The sequence below is a fragment of the Rattus norvegicus genome, chromosome 10, assembly GCF_021556685.1.
Source record: "Rattus norvegicus strain SHRSP/BbbUtx chromosome 10, alternate assembly SHRSP_T2T, whole genome shotgun sequence".
Lineage (NCBI taxonomy): Eukaryota > Metazoa > Chordata > Mammalia > Rodentia > Muridae > Rattus > Rattus norvegicus.
Window position 1 is genome coordinate 10,796,113 of NC_141543.1, and position 17,318 is coordinate 10,813,430.

Here is a 17,318-nt window from a genome sequence, read left to right on the forward strand (position 1 = left end):
CTGGCTGGGAGGGAGTAAGGAAAACCACAGCTGCACCTTGGCAGCTGTCTGCCGGAGGTCAAAGTGCCCCTCTGTGGCTAAACACCCTTGAGGCTGCAAACTAGTCGTCCCCACCATGTCAGAAACTAAGGTGCCAGGACATTGGCTCACACTCATGCTCTAGTGAACGGTCTGTATCCTCACAGGCCCAGCTTCGTCACCGTGTCGTTTGCTTGGCGGTTTTGACCTCCTAGCTAGCTTTCCTAGAGGATCATGGGAAGAAAGACTCTGAGGGTGATCCAGTCCACCGTGATTTGGGAAGGAAAGAGTCACTTTCCCTCATGAATATCCCACCCACCCAATAAATATTCATAAAAATCTTTCTAATGCACAGACTCACAGCACAGAACCCACCCTGCAGCCCCTTCCTGGCACAACCCACTCCAGTCTCTCTGGACTGAATTCTTCCCTTTAGGAAGGTAAGACTGGAGAGACTTCCCCTACCTTCTCCTGCATGGGGAGACACATTTGAGGGCTACTTCCTAACCCTCCCTTAAGCAATCTGGAGATCAGGCCCTCTGCTATTGTAAGTCATAGCTGACTACCTCTCACCTGGTGGGATCATTACTGTAAGAAGGGGCCAGAGCTGGAGAGGGCTGGTTACACACATGCTGTGATTAAGGTCTGTCTTCCCTCTGACTGTGCCTGTCCTGATTGTCATGAGCACGCAGCCTGTGTTGTGCAGGATGAGACCCATGTGTTGGTGAATTTTCGTGGTCAGTTTGTCTCTGAGGGTGTTTTTAGAGAGAGAGGTTCAACTGAGAAGTTACACCCAAAAAATTGGTAGCAACATCCCATTTTGGAGACCTGGACTGAGTAAAAAGGGGTAACAAAATGAGCACCCCCACTCATCTGTCTGTCTCTTGTCTATGGATGCCACGTGACTAGCTGCCTCGGTAACTGGTCTACCATGAGGGACTGTGCCCTCAAATGCCAAGCCCTTCCTTAACTTGGTTTTATCAGCTTGTGATGGCAACAAGGAAAGTAATAGAGCTCAGGAGCACTCCCAGCTGACAGAGGCGGCCGACAGCCCATGGCAGAGGCCCACACATCTGCAGTCCCATGGCTACACTCACAGCAAGCTAAGGAGGGGCAGGACCATTCCCCAGCACTGCTCAGGGATCCAAAAACGCCCTTCCTTCCCTGCCAAGCCTCTTCTGGGAGTTCAAGAAAGAATGAGGGGGACCACAAAACCATGACATTCTGACAGCAGGGCTGCCTTTTGTTCACGGACGAGTTCCATGCTCTGTATTTTATCCTGAAACAGGGGAATGCAGGGCACCATTACTCCAGACTCACATTTAATAACCCAGCAGCCAAGAGAACTAAGACCCAAGCACTGAGGCCAGCCACGACCAGACACAGACTCATGTCTTTGTGTTTCCAGGGTCTGAGCCAGAGGAGCCAGGGTGCAGTAGTGGGTCAGCCAATTGTCTGTCCCCAGGAACCCTCACTACAAGAGAACCCCAAAGAGAAAGAGAGGGCAGGAACCTTTGACTCAGAAGTTTTAGAGAGGCAAACCAGAGGTAGCGCACACCTTTAATCCTAGCTGTGATGCACACATCTTTAATCCTAGCACTCTGAAGGCAGAGGCAGACAGTGGATCTCTGAGTCTGAGGCCAGTCAGGTCTACAGAGTTAAGTCATTATGGTCAGACCTACAAAGAGAAACCCTGTCTGAAAATAAATAAAACGAAATATAGGGTGACAGGCCCGGGGAATGAGAGTGGTGCGAAGGCAGGGAGTCCTCGGCTCCCAGACCCTCCAGCCCTGCAGTTTCCTTTTCCTGTCTACGGCCCAAAGACTGGATTCCAAGCCAGAGTCTGGCCTCTCACTCTGCTAGCCCCAACATCTAGCCCATGCCCTAGTCAGGAAGATTATTGGCATGGGCCCCAGATGGATCTGGAGTCATCAAAAAGACCTTCACATGCTGGCATGTCATGAAGGGGGGGGGCCTCTCTGCTCCTGTCACTGGGGTGACCACCCTGGAGCAATTACACCCTTAAACCTCTGGGAACTCTCAAGGTTCCAAGCACTGCAGAAAAGATTAAGTCAACTTGGAAGAAACATGTTTTTCCAATTAGCTATAAAACCACCCATGTTGGAACCTTTGCAGTTAGATGGCTGCTTTGCTATTACCCAAAATGCCTCTCGTCCCTTCTTTCTCCACAAATAATTTCACAAGGTTTTCAAGGGCATCAGTATGAGAGGCATGAGTGTGGAAAAAAACGGATGTAGGGCTCCCATCAGGAAGCCACCAGCAAATGTCTCCTCACTCACCAGCGTTTGGGGAGGGAAGAGGTGAGAACCAATGTGTAGCTGCACTCTTTAGCCTGCCTCAGTCAGACCTCGTCCACACGTGCAGTTGCACTGATGTTTGAATTGGGTATGTGTTTTATTGCGCATTCACATTGGCAAAAAGGCCTTTCTTTGTTGACATTTCTTCCCTGTGCCAAGTCTGGGGCAGCGAGCCAGACGGAGAGGCCAAGATCCTGGAAGAGTCACCAAGCTTGCTGGTCTTAAAGGGCCACGCTGCCAACCACACAAGTGGAAGAATGTGGAAAAGCAGATCTATGATCTCTGTGACAGGTGAGCAGGCAGGGCGCATGCCCCAGCCAGTGTGTTGGCAGCAACGTGGTGGCTGTAACAAGCTCGGGCGTGCTCTCAGTTTATAGATAAGAGGCTCAGAGCCCGCTGAGTGGTTGGTAGAACCTAGATTTGAAAGCACTGTCTGCCTCCAAGACCCACATTAACTCCTTATGCTGGTGTCCTGCCTGTAAGTCCTGTGGCAGGATCTTAAGAGCCTTTTACACACAAGACCCACTTACAAAAAAGACCCGCCTTCTTCCTGGTATTCAAATGTCAATGAAAAGATTTTTACTGGTGTACTTTAAGTACCACACTACTTTAAGAAAGGAAAACCTTTAGACCTGGGCCCAGAGAGGGAAAACAGGAAATTGGGAAACAAGAAGATGAGATGGACTCACAATACTGATCTGAAGACAGGAGGGCTCTGGGGACCCCTAGTTTATAAGTGACATGGAGACAAGCCATAAGTCCACTTCATCCAGTGAGGTTGAGCAGAGAACCCAGCCATGAGACCCTTGGTTCATGGGAGCAGAGATGGAAAACGTGTGGTGTTAAGTGACTACACTCACGACAGTGTGTGCTGTATCTCCTGGTGGTCACACATATGGAAGACGCCAATTTGTCACAATTTGTCTCTCGGGGTGATGGGCCCAATGCAGACTCCTAAGGACCCCGTGGGACAGTCCCTGCTCTACTGGCGCAAAGCGAGAGAAGGGAATTAATTGGCTGGGGAGTGAAGCGATTCTAGGTCCCAGCCTCCTGGGGCCTCTGGCATCTTACCCAGGTGTCAGGTCACCCTGACATGACGTTAAAGCCGGGTCATCTGGCTCGGGCTGTCTGTTGGGTTTCCCCACTGTGGAGGGACCATCTCTAACCCACGGCTCCTGGCAGCCCGTATGTTGCCCTACTGTGTCTGGCAACCCCACAAGACACACAAGACACACTCAAGAATCAGCAGCCCCATGAGTCTGTCCCTACACAGCTCAAGACAGTCCAGACATCTGTTCCAGAACATCCAGTAAAGTGGAGAATTCCAGCCAAAGAGCAATCACCAACCCCACTATTCCTTAACAGTTTTCTTCTCCTTCTGAGGTAGGGCATTCATCTACATATACGGAGTCCTAAGTTTCATCTCCTGTTCATTTTAAAGATTTATTTATTTATTATATATAAGTACACTGTCGCTGTCTTCAGACACACCAGAAGAGGGCATCAGATTCCATTACAGATGGTTGCGAGCCACCATGTGGTTGCTGGGATTTGAACTCAGGACCTCTGGAAGAGCAGTCAGTGCTCTTAACCACTGAGCCATCTCTCCAGCCCTCCTGTTCATTTTAATTTGTATTTTATTTATCATTTTATGTGGATATGCGTGCATACACATGCCACTGACTTAATAGGAAGGTCAGACGACAGCTTTCAGGGTAGCTTTTCTCTCCTCCACCTTTCTGTAGACTCCCTGAAATGAACTTGGGTCAGTAAGCTTGCCCTGTAAGCGCTGGCAACCTCTTGGCCATCTCATTGGCCCCGATGATAACGACAACAACCACGGTGATTTTAAATCGCTTACACAGAGCTAGGCCTAGTGACTTATATTTAACCCCAGTGGTCAGCTGCCTGAGGAAGTTAGTGAGACCTTGTCTGAAAGCAAACGGTACAGAGGGGCCAGGGATGTAGCTCAGTGACTAAGTACTTGCCTGGGATGGCTCTGGGTTCAGTCCCAAGGGCTAAATACTTTTAATCGCTTATAACCAGACGTGGTGGTACATGCCTTGAATGCCAGCTCACTAGAAGCAAACAGGCAGCTCTCTGAGTCCCAGGCCAGCCAGGGCTACAGTTGTGAGGCATTGTCTCAATACCAACAGCAATCGCTGTAATCATAACAGCTCATAAAACAATAAGAGTTGTGCGTGGTGGTACAGCTGAGAGGCAGAAGCAGGACAACCTTTGCAAGTTGGAGGATAACCTGGGCTACATCAGGAGTTTCAGTTCAGCTTCTACATAGTGACCCTGTCCCCAAAAGCCTAAACAGATAAGTAAGGCTCAGAGGGATGAAGGACTCCACCTAAGGTAACTCATGTAATAAAAGGGACTAGAGTTGAATGTCAAGTCCACTGAAACCCATCTGGGGGCCAAACCAGTCCCACTCTGCCCCCACCCGTCTGGCCCACGATGGGCAGGACTCCCGGGGTGGATGGCTATGAAACTTCTTGTGGCCCCATTTTATGCTTCACTTTATGGCTTTTCATTCTGTGATCTCTGGCTCTCATGCCATCCCCTAAGGGCTCAGACCAGACCCAGGCCAAGCAGCAGGGGGTGCTATAATCCTCTCCAGAGCAGTGCCAAGGAGCCAACAGGGAGGAATTAAGGTGCTGGCTTTGAAGAACACTGTCCCTAACAGCACTAGGCACCTACTAGCTCATGACTTGCCCCTGTGGCCTGCTGGGACAGTGCGAGGGGAACACACCTCCTAGGTAAAGGAAGCTCAGTGCAAACCTCGATTCCATGCATGCAATTCCAGTGGTGTCTTTATCAAGGAGCTACTGTCCCGGGCAGTAGTACTAGTGATTGCCCTCTGCCATGACCCTTCCTCTATACTTGGCTCAGTTGGTGGGGTATCTGTCCGTCACACGTAAAGCTCTGGGTTAATTCCCAGCACACAGGAACCAGACAGAACAGAGCGATCCAGGGTTCAGGAGAGTCACCAAGGTTATCAGGACAGCCTGAGCTATGAGAAACTGCCTCACAAAAGGACGAAAGGACTCAGTGGCTAAAAGCACTTGCTACCAGAGTCAACTGAGGTGCGTTCAATCCTCTGGACCATGGTGGAGAGAATGGATTACTGAAAGGTCCTCTACCTTCACACAGTACGTTATGCTTATGCGTGGGAGCACACACACAGATAAATCATATAAGTTACAAACAAAAAACACAATAACAGGGGTTGGGGATTTAGCTCAGTGGTAGAGCGCTTGCCTAGCAAGCACAAGGCCCTGGGTTCGGTCCCCAGCTCCGAAAAAAAAAAAAAAAAAAAGGAAAAAAAAAAAAAAACCAAAACACAATAACAACAAAAACTCAAAAGCAGGCCAGCAAGATGGCTCTAAGGGGAGAGCCTAAAGACCTGACTTTGAACCTTGCATCCCATCTGGTAGAAATCAAAAATCAACTTCCACAATTTATCTTCTGATCTCTACACCAATGCTACAGCAAATGTCTACCTACACACACACACACACACACACACACACACACACACACTCATACTCACACATACACACACACACACACACACACACACACACAAGCACACTAGACAACGAACTTAAAAGAAGTTTTAAAGCCCTCACATGGCAAGGTTCATGAGCACTGTGCACTCCTATAGTTTACTGAGTACGTGTGTGTGTGTGTGTGTGTGTGTGTGTGTGTGTGTGTGTGTGTAATGTGAGTCCCCAGGGGACAAAGATGCCAAGCAAGAATTTTAAAACAACCTTGAGACCTCCCCACTCAGAAGGAGGGGTGGCTAACTCCATTTCCCAAGAGCCTACCAGCAGCATCCTTTAAAGGAAGAACCATCCCCACCTCGAAGGCTGACCTTCAAACCCCAGGTCAGGCAGAAGATGGTGGGACCAGAACTAACCCTCAGTGTAACAGTGTTTCAGTCGCCCCTGATCCCAAGAAGGCAGGAGCCCCTGAATGTCTTCAGACACAGGCTCAAAGCTATCTGCATGATATAGGTCTCTGTAGCTAAAGATACGGCCACTTCTCTTCCTCCATCCAGTTTGCTGCTTCTTGGTTTCTCAAGACAGAGTTTCTGTGTGTAGCCTTGGCTGTCCTCAAACCTGTTTTTTTTTTTTTTTTGGTTTTGGTTTTTTTTTTTTTGTTTTTTGTTTTGTTTTGTTTTGTTTTGTTTTATTAAGAAAGTGTCTCCCATGGCCCAGGCTGGCCCAGGCTACTTGCTATGTAGCCCATGGTGACTTTGAACTTCTGATTCTCCAATTCCTTAGGGTTGGGATTTATAGGCAAGTGCTACAGTGCCCTAGCTTTTTGGTATGTTGGGGTCAAATCCAGGGTTTCGTTCATGCCAAGCAAGCACCCCACCACTACACACTGCCCTAGATTACCGTCCTTTTTATATAAGGTCTTGTTATTGTTAACAAGGACCTGGAACCTGCATTATGGCCCAGAATGGCCTTCACCTCCAGAATGTCAGGATGTCAGGTATGCACCACCACCTCCAGGTTCCTCTTGTCCTTGCAAGAGGCAGCTAGCTCACCAGCAAATGTGGACAGGTGCCGAGCATCAACCGTGGCTGGCCAGGCAGAACTCCGAGCCGAACCCTGACTCTAAACAGAATCTCCTCTGGTTTCTTTTTCTCTTTAATCATTAAATCACACACAAGCCAGCTAAAACCCAAGACACTCCCCTGTTTCACACAGCCCTTTTTTTCCCCTCCTGCAGAGTTTTGCGGTAAGGCTTCAGCTTTACAAGAACATGCAACAGAAAGGATTAGGGAACTCAGGCGATCCAAAACCAGCTAAGTGATGGTTTCGCATTTTTAAAATATATATAATGTAAAACAGTTCCGAGAAAAGTGAAGTCACGGCCTAGGGTGCTTATTCTCAGTTCTTAGAAAAGAGCCTTTCAAAGAGGAAGCTGAGCGGGCGGGCACACAGGCTGCCGCCAGAGCCGCCAGAGCCGCGGTCTGGCGGGTGCACACTGATAAACTGACTTTGATTTGGCAGCTGAGAACTCGAGCCTCCGGATGCATTTTCATTTGGCACCGTCAGGGAGGAAACAGCAGCCCCAGTAGTGAGAGTTCTGAATGTGCACAGAAACCACAGGCTCAGCTCTGGGCTGGGGAGGCAGCCTCCAGCCACTGCCCACTGCCGTTTGCAGCGCTCCTCCCCCCACCGCACCGCCGTGATGTCCAGCCAACCTGCACTTCCCATCCGGTGTTATTCACCAGGAGTTAGTTAGGTGAGGACATGGCTGGGAAGCTCTCGGCAGCTTCCAGTTCTTCGGTGGAAGGAAAGTAGGCTTTGTCCCACACACAGCTCAGCAGCTACTCTGGGGGAAAACAGTTTGGGGGACACCATTTTACTAAGAACCCTGTAGGAGAGATCCTGCGGCCTGCGTCAAAATTAAATTTCAGACTGGGGCCCAAGTGGCAGATTGCCTAGCATGCAGGAACCAGGCCTTGAGTTTGGTCCCCAGAACCACAGGATTAGGTGTGGGGGTGCACACCTGCAATTGCAGCACCAAGGAGATGCAGGCAGGACCTGGGCTTCAAGATCATGAGCAACTGCACACTGGGTTTGAGGCTAGCCTGTGAGAGGACACTTCAAAATTAGCATCTGCCCAGCATGCAAGAGGTCTTGGGTTCTATCTCCAGGGCCGAGAAAAAAAGTGTGTGTGTACGCGCACGCTGTCTGTACCTATGTGTCTGTCTACTAAATTCCAATGCAATCAAAAGCAACTGATCAACTGTCTCAGACAAGGGAGACCTTAAGGAGACACAGTGACCAAGAAGAATATGGAATCCTGAGAAAAAAAAGAATAAAGAAACCAGAAAAAAAAAACAAAACTATAGTTTTGGCTACTAATTTCTCAGTCTTTGTTCATTAGTTATTTTGTTAATTTTAACATCCATGCTATACTAAGGTAAGACACTCATGATAGAACCTGGTATGTCTATAATTTAAGACATCCTGGGTTTGATCCCTAATACTGCATAAACCAAGCTTAATGGCCTACACCAGTGATCTCAATACTCAGGAAGCTAAGGCAGGAGGGTCAGGAGTCCCAGGATAGACTGGGCTGCAGAGACAATGCCTGACATGTAAATAAATAGGCAAATAAATAAAAATATAAAAAACTGTACTATTTTGGCAATTTTCCTGAGGCTCAAACAATGTACACTGGGGCTAGAGAGATGGGTCAGCACTTAAGAGCACTTGCTGCTTTTCCAGGGAACCTGAGTTTGGTCCCCAGAACCCACATTGGGATGCTCAGACCTGCTATAACTCCAGCTCAAGATTCCAAGGCCCTCCTCTGGACACACACACACACACACACAGATAAAAATAGATCTAAAAGATGAATCATTCAGCAGTCAACACAACTTGGCCTTCCTTTAAAAGAAAATGTTAGCACCTTTAATACAGCACTCAGGAGGCAGAAACTAATCTGGTCTACCTAATGAAAGGAAAGCCATAGCAAGTTCAAGGCCAGCCTGAATTAGAGACACAACCCAAAAAGGTAGGTTGGGAAAGATGGGGGGCCGGGTAAGGAGGGAAAGCCAGAGAGACTGACTGACAGACGGACGGACGGACGGACAGACAGATGGATGGAAGGCAGTCCTGCAGGAAGATGAATCAACTGGTAGTCTTTACAAGGTATTGTAGGGCACTCTTCTCCCAGCAAAACAGGCTTCATCTTCATCAGACTAGCTGTGACAACTTCCAGGACATCCTGAGACTGAGTCCTTGACACTGTCATTCTCTCAGAGGAGTGGGGGAAGGGCCACTGGATCCTCACCTGAGATTGCACCCCCAGATGTTTGTATGTCATTGTGCTTCACTGTGAGTGGCCTTGGTCTCAGGTGTAAAGTATACTGTGGAGGAACCGATGGAGGGACTCTGTCCACGCAGCTGTAGGAAGGTGCTCATCCACACTGGGGCAGACTTTCTGGCTGGCTCGCCCGTGCTTCTGTAAGGAGCACCTCAGCCATGCTTTGTAAGCAAACACAGAACTCGTGCTTCCCCAAGCTGGACGCCAATGGACTCCCACTTGGGTTTGTTGTTGGTGTCCTGTGAGGAGGGCATAGGTGTGTCTGTATCTTCTCAGTGAGAGTTCTCGCAATGAGCCTGACCAGGAAGGACATGGACACTTTTGACAGTTTAAAGGTCAGAGGAGTCAGGTGGCTAGGTGGTACAGTGGTACTCTGGCATGTGTGAGACCCCAGGGACCTCGCAGTCCATCCCCAGTGCCACTCATTACTACTGTTCTTTTTTTTTTTTTTAAGATTTATTTATTTATTTAGTGTATATGAGTACACTGTAGCTGTCTTAGACACACATCAGATCTCATTACAGATGGTTGTGAGCCACCATGTGGTAGATGGGATTTGAACTCAGGACCTCTGGAAGAGCAGTCAGTGCTCTTAACCACTGAGCCATCTCTCCAGCCCCATTACTACTGTTCTTAAACCTTTACTTTTTAAGACTTATTTTTATTTAAGTATTTATTTCAAGTCTGTATGCTATGTTATGAGGGTGTCTGTGAGTCAGAAGAGGCATCAGATGCTTCAGAACTACAGGAAATTACAGACGTTGTGAGCTACCTAGCATGGGGCTGATTGATGACTAAATTTATTTGTGAACTCTCTCTTCTGGGCTCCAAAGCACCTCATGCACACATCACTAGAGATAAAATCTTTTTTTAAAAAGGGAACCGTGTAAGTAGGGCCGGAGGAGCGGGCCTGTAATCCCGGCTAAGCAGAGGCAGGAAGGTGGTAAATCTGTGGTCTGCCTGAACTAGGAATTGGACTCAAGACCTCAGTGCTTTCTCTAGAGGGTGGAGGGGCAGGAAGGAGGCAGGTCTAGATCACCCAAGTCCTTGTCCTCTCTGTCCCTTGCTCTGTCACTTGCTCTTGGCACTTCCTGCCAAGTGACTCCAAGTACCACCTGCTGCTCACGGCAATCCAGGTGAGTCTGGGCGTGGGGGCTGAGTGTGAGGTGTGGATCAGGATCCTAGCACTCTGGAGGCTGAGGCAGGAGGCCTGCCACATCTGGCTAGCCTTATTTAAGACACAAGAGTTGGGGCTCTAGGTCATCGACACTGTGTTCTTAGCTTCAATGGCAGTTATGGGAACACCTTCTGATCAATTTTTCTGAAAACCTACAACTGTTTTAATAAATCAACATTTTATGCTGGAAACGTGGCTCAGTAATAGTGTTTGCTTAGCCTGCAGGAAGCCCTGGGTTCCATCCCCAGCACTGCAGACATAGTAGTGCACACCAGTAATCTCAACAGTCTGGAGTGGAGGGGAGAGGGTCACGAGCGGGAGACACCTGAAGGCCCTGTCTTTAGGACAGACAGATAATAGAGCTTACTTTTAAAAACACACCATGCAGAAATGTTACTAGAAAAATTCTGCCATACTGTAGTAAGGTGGGCTGCTTGGTTTTTGTCATCCAAATATGAACCTAGCCTGGGTCATCAGCAGAAAGTCAAACCCAACACTGACACAATCCCAATAGAAAGGCATTTCATACAGAAAGGAGGTCAGGACTCTAAGCCTGCAGACTAGTCCCACCCTGGCTGTCTCTCCACAATAGTTTTGAAGGAGAAGTGTTTGAAAAGTCTGTCTCCATCTTGGATTTTTAAGTTCAACGGAGCATTGTGAGGATTCTGACCATTCTCAACAGGTGGCCTCAGCTTCAGAGTCTAAGGACACAGACAATGAGGAAAAAGCACATCGAAGCAGAGAGAGAAAGCTGTCAGCAAGAGGTTGGCACCTGCCCTACAAGATGGCAATGGCTGGTGATGGAAGGCAGGCCACCATGCCATTCTGTCCTTATGTCCATAATTTTAACCCACTGGCAACGACTGAAATTCAGAGGTGCAGTCAAGGAGAAAGTGTCATCCCTCGCAGAATCAGGAAATGACGACAGGAATTTTCCATGTGCTTCAGCGAGAGAAAGGAACACACGTTAGGGACAAAGGGGGGGACATCTGCTTCTCATGCAAGCAAAGCACGGGCAGGGAGTGGTGGCTGAGACAACTGAAGCTCCAGCTCCCAGGGTCCAGACGTCTGACTCAACCAAAGCAAATGTCTTCAAGAAACTTTCATGCTGTTCCTGAGACCCAGCTGGGCGTAGATTCCTTTAGGGGGAGCTCTTCTTAGAGGGTCCCAGCTCTAAGGGATGTTCCTGTGTAAGTCTTCCACCTCCAGTTCCCACATGCTTTCGTGGACAGGATTGTTAGAAAGGTCCGTCATCTTCACGGCCTGCAGGCAGGGCTCAGGACTGCAGGCCTGAACCACCCCCATGACCATCACGTACTTTCCTGAGAAGAGAAAAGAAGAGAAGAGAAGAGATGGACACACCGATGCTCACACTAACAAGGCAGGTGGGGACAACCGATGAGATCCTGACCTCGGGGGCCTCGATCAGAGAAGGAAGGTGGAGACAGAGACGTTATCTAGGGCTAGGAAGGTGAAACTTGGGAGGCAAAGCTAGTTACTACAGGGCTTGGCCACACTTGGGGACCTAAGTTCAGACCCAGAATCCATGCAGAAAAAGTACGGCAGGGTGGTATGCATATCAGTGTTAAAGAAACGGAGACTGGGGGGGATCCTCGGGGCTCTGTGCCTAAGCAGCCCAGCCCAGCCAGTGAGCTCCTGGTTTCCTTGTGACCGTTGGCCTCTAGTACACAGGCACGTGTGAGCAAACCCCTACATAGGACCATGCACGAATTAACATAATCCTGACAGTAGACACCAAAACAAAGGCAGTCAGGGATCGGAAATAGAGGCCTAGGTGAACAATGAGATCAGCGTTTAACTAGGAGGACCCGCAACCGGTAGGCATCTGCTTTTCATATGCTAAACACAATAGACAGGCTCACACAGCAGGCAGGCCCCAGGAATGCAAGCAACTCAGGATCCCACTGAGTTATAATTAGTCGCACAGCCCCAGGCAAGGGCAGAAAACCCAAACCTTGATCTCAGTCCTGTTTATTGCTCAAGGCAGGAGGGAGAGACTGGTGTCTGTTCACAAGTCAGGCACTCCTGCAAAGCCACTTCCTCACAGGCGAAAAGTAAATCCAGTTTTCCCTCTGCTGCCAAACCCCTCCTCTCACCACCCGCAACACACTGTGCTGTTGTTCCGATCCCTGCCACCCCCAACTTTATCCCAAGCCACACTGGGCATACAAGGAAATCAACAGAACAGACTGCCACTAGGATAGTTTGACATATTATTAACCACAACTTCCCATTCCCCGGGGGAAGTGCCTCTCCTTGAAAGCGCAACTTGGCTAGTCATAAACCACACAAAATACAATTGTGTAAAAAGTCCCTTGTCACGGCAGGAAAGGCATGCAGCCAGTGCCCTACATGCCCGGCTTCCCCAGCAGGAATGAGCTTGCACACAAGTCTAGAACTTCAACTGAAAGAAGCCAGGGTTCACATGGGGACCTCTGGATGGAACTCTAGGTCCCATATTGGCTGTGCTCTGGATGTGGCCCCAACTGGTGGTAAAGACAAAACCCTTAAGAGTTACAAGAGTGGGGCTGGAGAGATGGCTCAGAGGTTAAGAGCTCCAACTGCTCTTCCAGAGGTCCTGAGTTCAATTCCCAGCAACCACATGGTGGCTCACAACCATCTGTAATGGGATCTGATGCCCTCTTCTGGTGTGTCTGAAGACAGCGACAGGGTACTCATACATACAATAAATAAATCTTAAAAAAAAAAATTAAAAAAAAAGAGTTACAAGAGTGAACCAGGTGAGGCTAACAGAACTGCTCTACGGAGCTTGAAGGCAGGAGACACTTCCTGTCAACACACTGGGACCAGTTCTGAGCCCTTCACCATTTCTCCTTCCCCACAGGACCCTGCCCAAGATCAAGCCTTCGCCCTCTCCTATGTGGGCTACTGCAAAGGCTCTGGCCTGTTTGTCTCCTCCAACCACTGACAGTGGCTCCTCCAGCCTAACAATCTCCCCATCACAGTACAATCTAAGCAACACTGACCCCCTCTCAGAATGAGATCTAGAGGGCAGAGTTCCCAGCTTGACCTGTATCTTCAGTCTGGAGAGGAACGGCTGGATGCCCTAGAGATGGGCAGGGCAGGGCAGGGCAGGGCAGGGCAGGGTAGGGCAGGGCAGGGCAGGGCAGAGCAGGGCAGGGTAGGGCAGCAGCAAACCAGCCGCCATCAAAGCATTTGGTGTGGGCAGGTCCTTCCCAAATGCAGCCTTTCAGTGCTGCCCCTTGTGCCGGTTCCCGACCTCCTGGCCTTTGCCCATGTTGTACAAAGGAGCTAGATGACCCACCACAGCGCACAGACCCAGGATGTCACAGTTCTGCCATCCTGAATCCCAGCAAGCCAAGAGGGCTAGTTCCTACGGATAACTACAAGGCAGCCTTCAGGGTTGCCTCTTCCAGGAAGCCTTCCCTGACCTCCTTGAGCCTTGAACATGTGTCCTTCTGTGCCTAGTTCTGTATCTACTGTCCCCAAATAAAAACCAGATGAACTAACAACCTAGATGAACAAAAGTCTATTTACACTCTGTGGTTGGAGGTCCAGGTCTCCGGAAGTCAACAACCGTAGCACCCAGCAGAGGCTACCACATGGTACGCTTTTGTGTTGGAACTTTTCTACTTGACAAACACTGAGGCAGGTACCACGAGCTGTCATCGCCCTGTGCACACACACACACACCCTGGGCTCACAGCTACAATGGTACCTTGTGTTTTAGCGGCCTTGTAGACTTCCCTGGCTCCTTCTGAGATGATTCCTGAGGAAACAGCATGGGTCCTGGCCCTGGGCATACAGACTAGAGTGTGAGGCCAACAGGTTCAGTCTAACACAAGGATGCCTGCTAGGTGCCAGGCTTGAGACACTTTTGGAGGCTACCATCAAGGAACATTGCCTGTTCTGAGACAACAAGCACCATGGAATTTGAGCAAAGCTAATCAACTTCTTCTGTGAAGGACCAGACTACAGAAGTCAGGCTTTTTCAGGTCATAGGATCTCTGAACCATGTCAGTACCCTGAGACAGTGACCCTAATCTTTTGCAAATTATAAATTCATTTCAGACCAATAAAACTTCATTTTGAGAATGCTGATTTCAAACTGCATATACATTTCATATATCATGATTTTTTTTGTAGACTTGTCAAAGTGTAAAATATAGGCCAGATATAGTGGCACACTCCTTTAATCCCAGCCCTCAGGAGGCAGAGGCAGGCAGATCTGAGTTTTAGGCCAGCCTGGTCTACAGAGTGAGTTCCAGGACTGCCAGAGCTACTGAGAGAAACCCTGACTCAGAAAACTTTTTTAAAAAATGTTTCAAAATGTAAAAGTTGGGTCTGGAGATAGAACTCAGGGTAAGGCACTGGGTCTGATTCCCAGTGCATGCACTCGTGCACATAGGCAGGCAGGTGTGCAAACACAAACACACACACACACACACACACACCATGCACGTGCGCAACTCTGTGTAACTCTTTTAGCATACAGACCATTTGAGTTTACTAGTCCTAAATTAGATTAAGACTGGGAAAAGAGGGGAGAAGGAAGAGAGGAAGGGAGAAAAGGAGAGGGTGAGGAAGAGAGAAAGAGAGAGCAAAAACTATAACCTAAGTCTGAAATCAAGAACAGCCGAGGTCAGACCCCTGACTCTGTCCCTAGACAGAATTCAAGACTTTCTGAGCTGGAAGCATTCTTAGAGAGTTTGGCCTGATTCACGGAGAAAGAAGGACGCCATGGAAAGGCAGGCCTGCTGAATCTGTAGGCTTCCTTTAGGAGCCTCCTGAAGCCTGTGCTGAAACTCCAGAGTCAAGTATAGGCAGGCCTTGCCTATCTGGGTCACAGGTGCAGCCAGCGTGTCTCACGGGGCCCTGCATATGATGTATGTGCTCACTTGACAGCCTTCCCAGTGAGATGAGACTTCAGGTGCCTGATGGCTCAGAACGTCTAGTTCTCAGAACACAGGGCCTAGGCATTCTGTCAGAACCGCAATGCAAGAACTGCAGTAGCCCTAAGGGCAGCCTCAAACCCTGCAATATCAGCATCTCCTGGGAGGGTGTTAGAAACAACTCTTGAGACTCAGAAAACCTCAGGGGGTGGCTTTCAACAGGCCCCTAGGCAAATATGTCATGTAGCAGCTTTTCCTATAAAGGTCCATCTACGTGGGGACATTAAAAACCGTACAGACATGGGGCTGGAGTGTGGCTGTTGGTAGAATGCTTGCATAGCGTGCACAAAGTCCTGGGTTTGGCTCCCGGCAGCACATGAACCAGGTGAAGTGGCATATGCCTAGAATCCTAGCACTTAGGAGATGGAAGCAATAAGTCGGGAGTCCAAGATCACCCTCAGCTACACAAGGAATTTTAGGTCAGTCTAGGCTAGACATTGCCTCAAAATAAACAGAAAAGGACACACAGACATTTCCTGAGACATTATTCCTCAAAACATCAGGGGGGTTGGGGATGAAGAACATATATGGGGAGAGGGCTTGTGACACAGAAGCCCAAGGCTCAAAACTGGTAAGGCTGGGATAGCCTTGGGTACTACAGGAATTTTTATTGATTTATTTGTTTACTATTGTTGCTGTGTGGGTAAAAACACCAAGGACTCGTCAACTCTAGGAAGGCTCTCTTTACTTTTTGTTCTCAGACAGGCTCTCCCTGGGCTGTCTACGTTGGCCTTAAACTCACTCGGGTACTCAAACAGGCTTAGAACTCTGCCATCCTCCTACCTCAGCCTCCTAGTATTGGAATGAAAGGTGTATTACCTCCAGGCCAGGCTATAACCAGGCCAGTCTTTGAACGCGGTGCCACGTGTAGCTGTCATCCAAGAGGGTGGGGAAGTCACCTAACAGGGGCTGGGCCAGGAAGAAGCCAGGAGGTGGGACGGGCCCGCCCCGCCTCGCCCCGCCCCTCCCCGGGGAGGACAGCCCCCTGCAGTGCCGGTCCGGCCCGCGTTACCTGGGAACAGGCAAGGCCGGCCGCGTGGTACGCGCTCCAGGCCACGCACGGAGAAGGTACCGCTCGGGTCCCGCAGCCGCGCCTGGCCGCCTTCCGCCGCCAGCACAGTACCCTGCATCCACACGGCCGCCAGCTCCAGCGGCGTGCGGCCCACCGCCGCCCGGGACAGCCGCCACGCGCCCGGGCCACCTTCTGCGTGCTGCCGCAGCTGTTCTGCCAGCACCTTGAGGGGCGGCGAGCGCGGCAGCCGCACGGCCCCGGGGCCACCCGAAGACAGCGACTCAGACGCTGCAGCTGCCATGCTGAGCTACTGCCACTTTCCCGCCAACTCTGATCGGCGGCGGGGGCTTGGCGAGCAGCAGCCAATCAAGAGCGTGCCTGCCGGGGCCAGCCAATGGTTGGGGGCGGGACGCCGCGCCAGGGGTGCGCATGCGTGCTGCCAGTAACCGCCTGAAGTTTAAAAAAAACAAAAGAGGAACAAATTAAACTGAATTAAGTAGAAAATAAATAAACTAACAAACGCAGAGAAATTCGGAATTTCCTTTCCAAGGAAGAGCAGCCATTTAAACCATATGTCTCCGTTTCAGCTTACTAAAAAGTAAGACGTGCTCAACAATAGTTGTAGATGATAATCAGACTAATTTTAGGAGCTGAAATAAATGTGCACCCTTAGCAAAACATTACCAAACGAAAGGCAGAGATGCAAATAAATCCCTGGACCTTTTGGATAAGAGATCACATCTATGCACAGGAGAGTTCCAGAGGAACAGTTTAAGCATGGCCCCAAACACAAATTTATAAACGGATTGGTTGTATCTTTTAGTACCTCAGAGATAATGCTGAATATGTTCTGGTAACTTTGGCTGCACGGACACACACACACACACACACACAGACACACACACACAGGGTATTCCTGAAAGTATGAGTTTCATCAGGAGAAATCTTTAAAAAGAAAATAAATATACATATTTGAG

At 49.4% G+C, this 17,318-nt stretch overlaps 1 protein-coding gene across 1 annotated transcript; it reads right to left on the bottom strand.

Annotated features, from left to right (window-relative positions):
- Positions 1 to 8,755: 8,755 nt before the first annotated feature.
- On the bottom strand, positions 8,756 to 16,673 carry Rmi2 (RecQ mediated genome instability 2). The gene is made up of 2 exons (NM_001430243.1): positions 16,342 to 16,673; positions 8,756 to 11,696 (listed from the first exon to the last, which is right to left on the bottom strand). The coding sequence occupies exons 1-2, from the start codon at positions 16,640 to 16,642 to the stop codon at positions 11,548 to 11,550; spliced, it is 450 nt and encodes a 149-aa protein (NP_001417172.1). The 5' UTR covers positions 16,643 to 16,673; the 3' UTR covers positions 8,756 to 11,547.
- Between the last annotated feature and the right edge of the window lie 645 nt (positions 16,674 to 17,318).

What these genes read in the sequence shown, in the direction of transcription:
- Rmi2 (NM_001430243.1), bottom strand. Translation starts at nt 16,642, where the DNA reads ATGGCAGCTGCAGCGTCTGAGTCGCTGTCTTCGGGTGGCCCCGGGGCC. An exon ending in CCGGCCTTGCCTGTTCCCAG is followed by an intron (nt 11,697 to 16,341) that starts GTAACGCGGGCC and finishes TTCTCTTCTCAG; the next exon opens with GAAAGTACGTGATGGTCATG.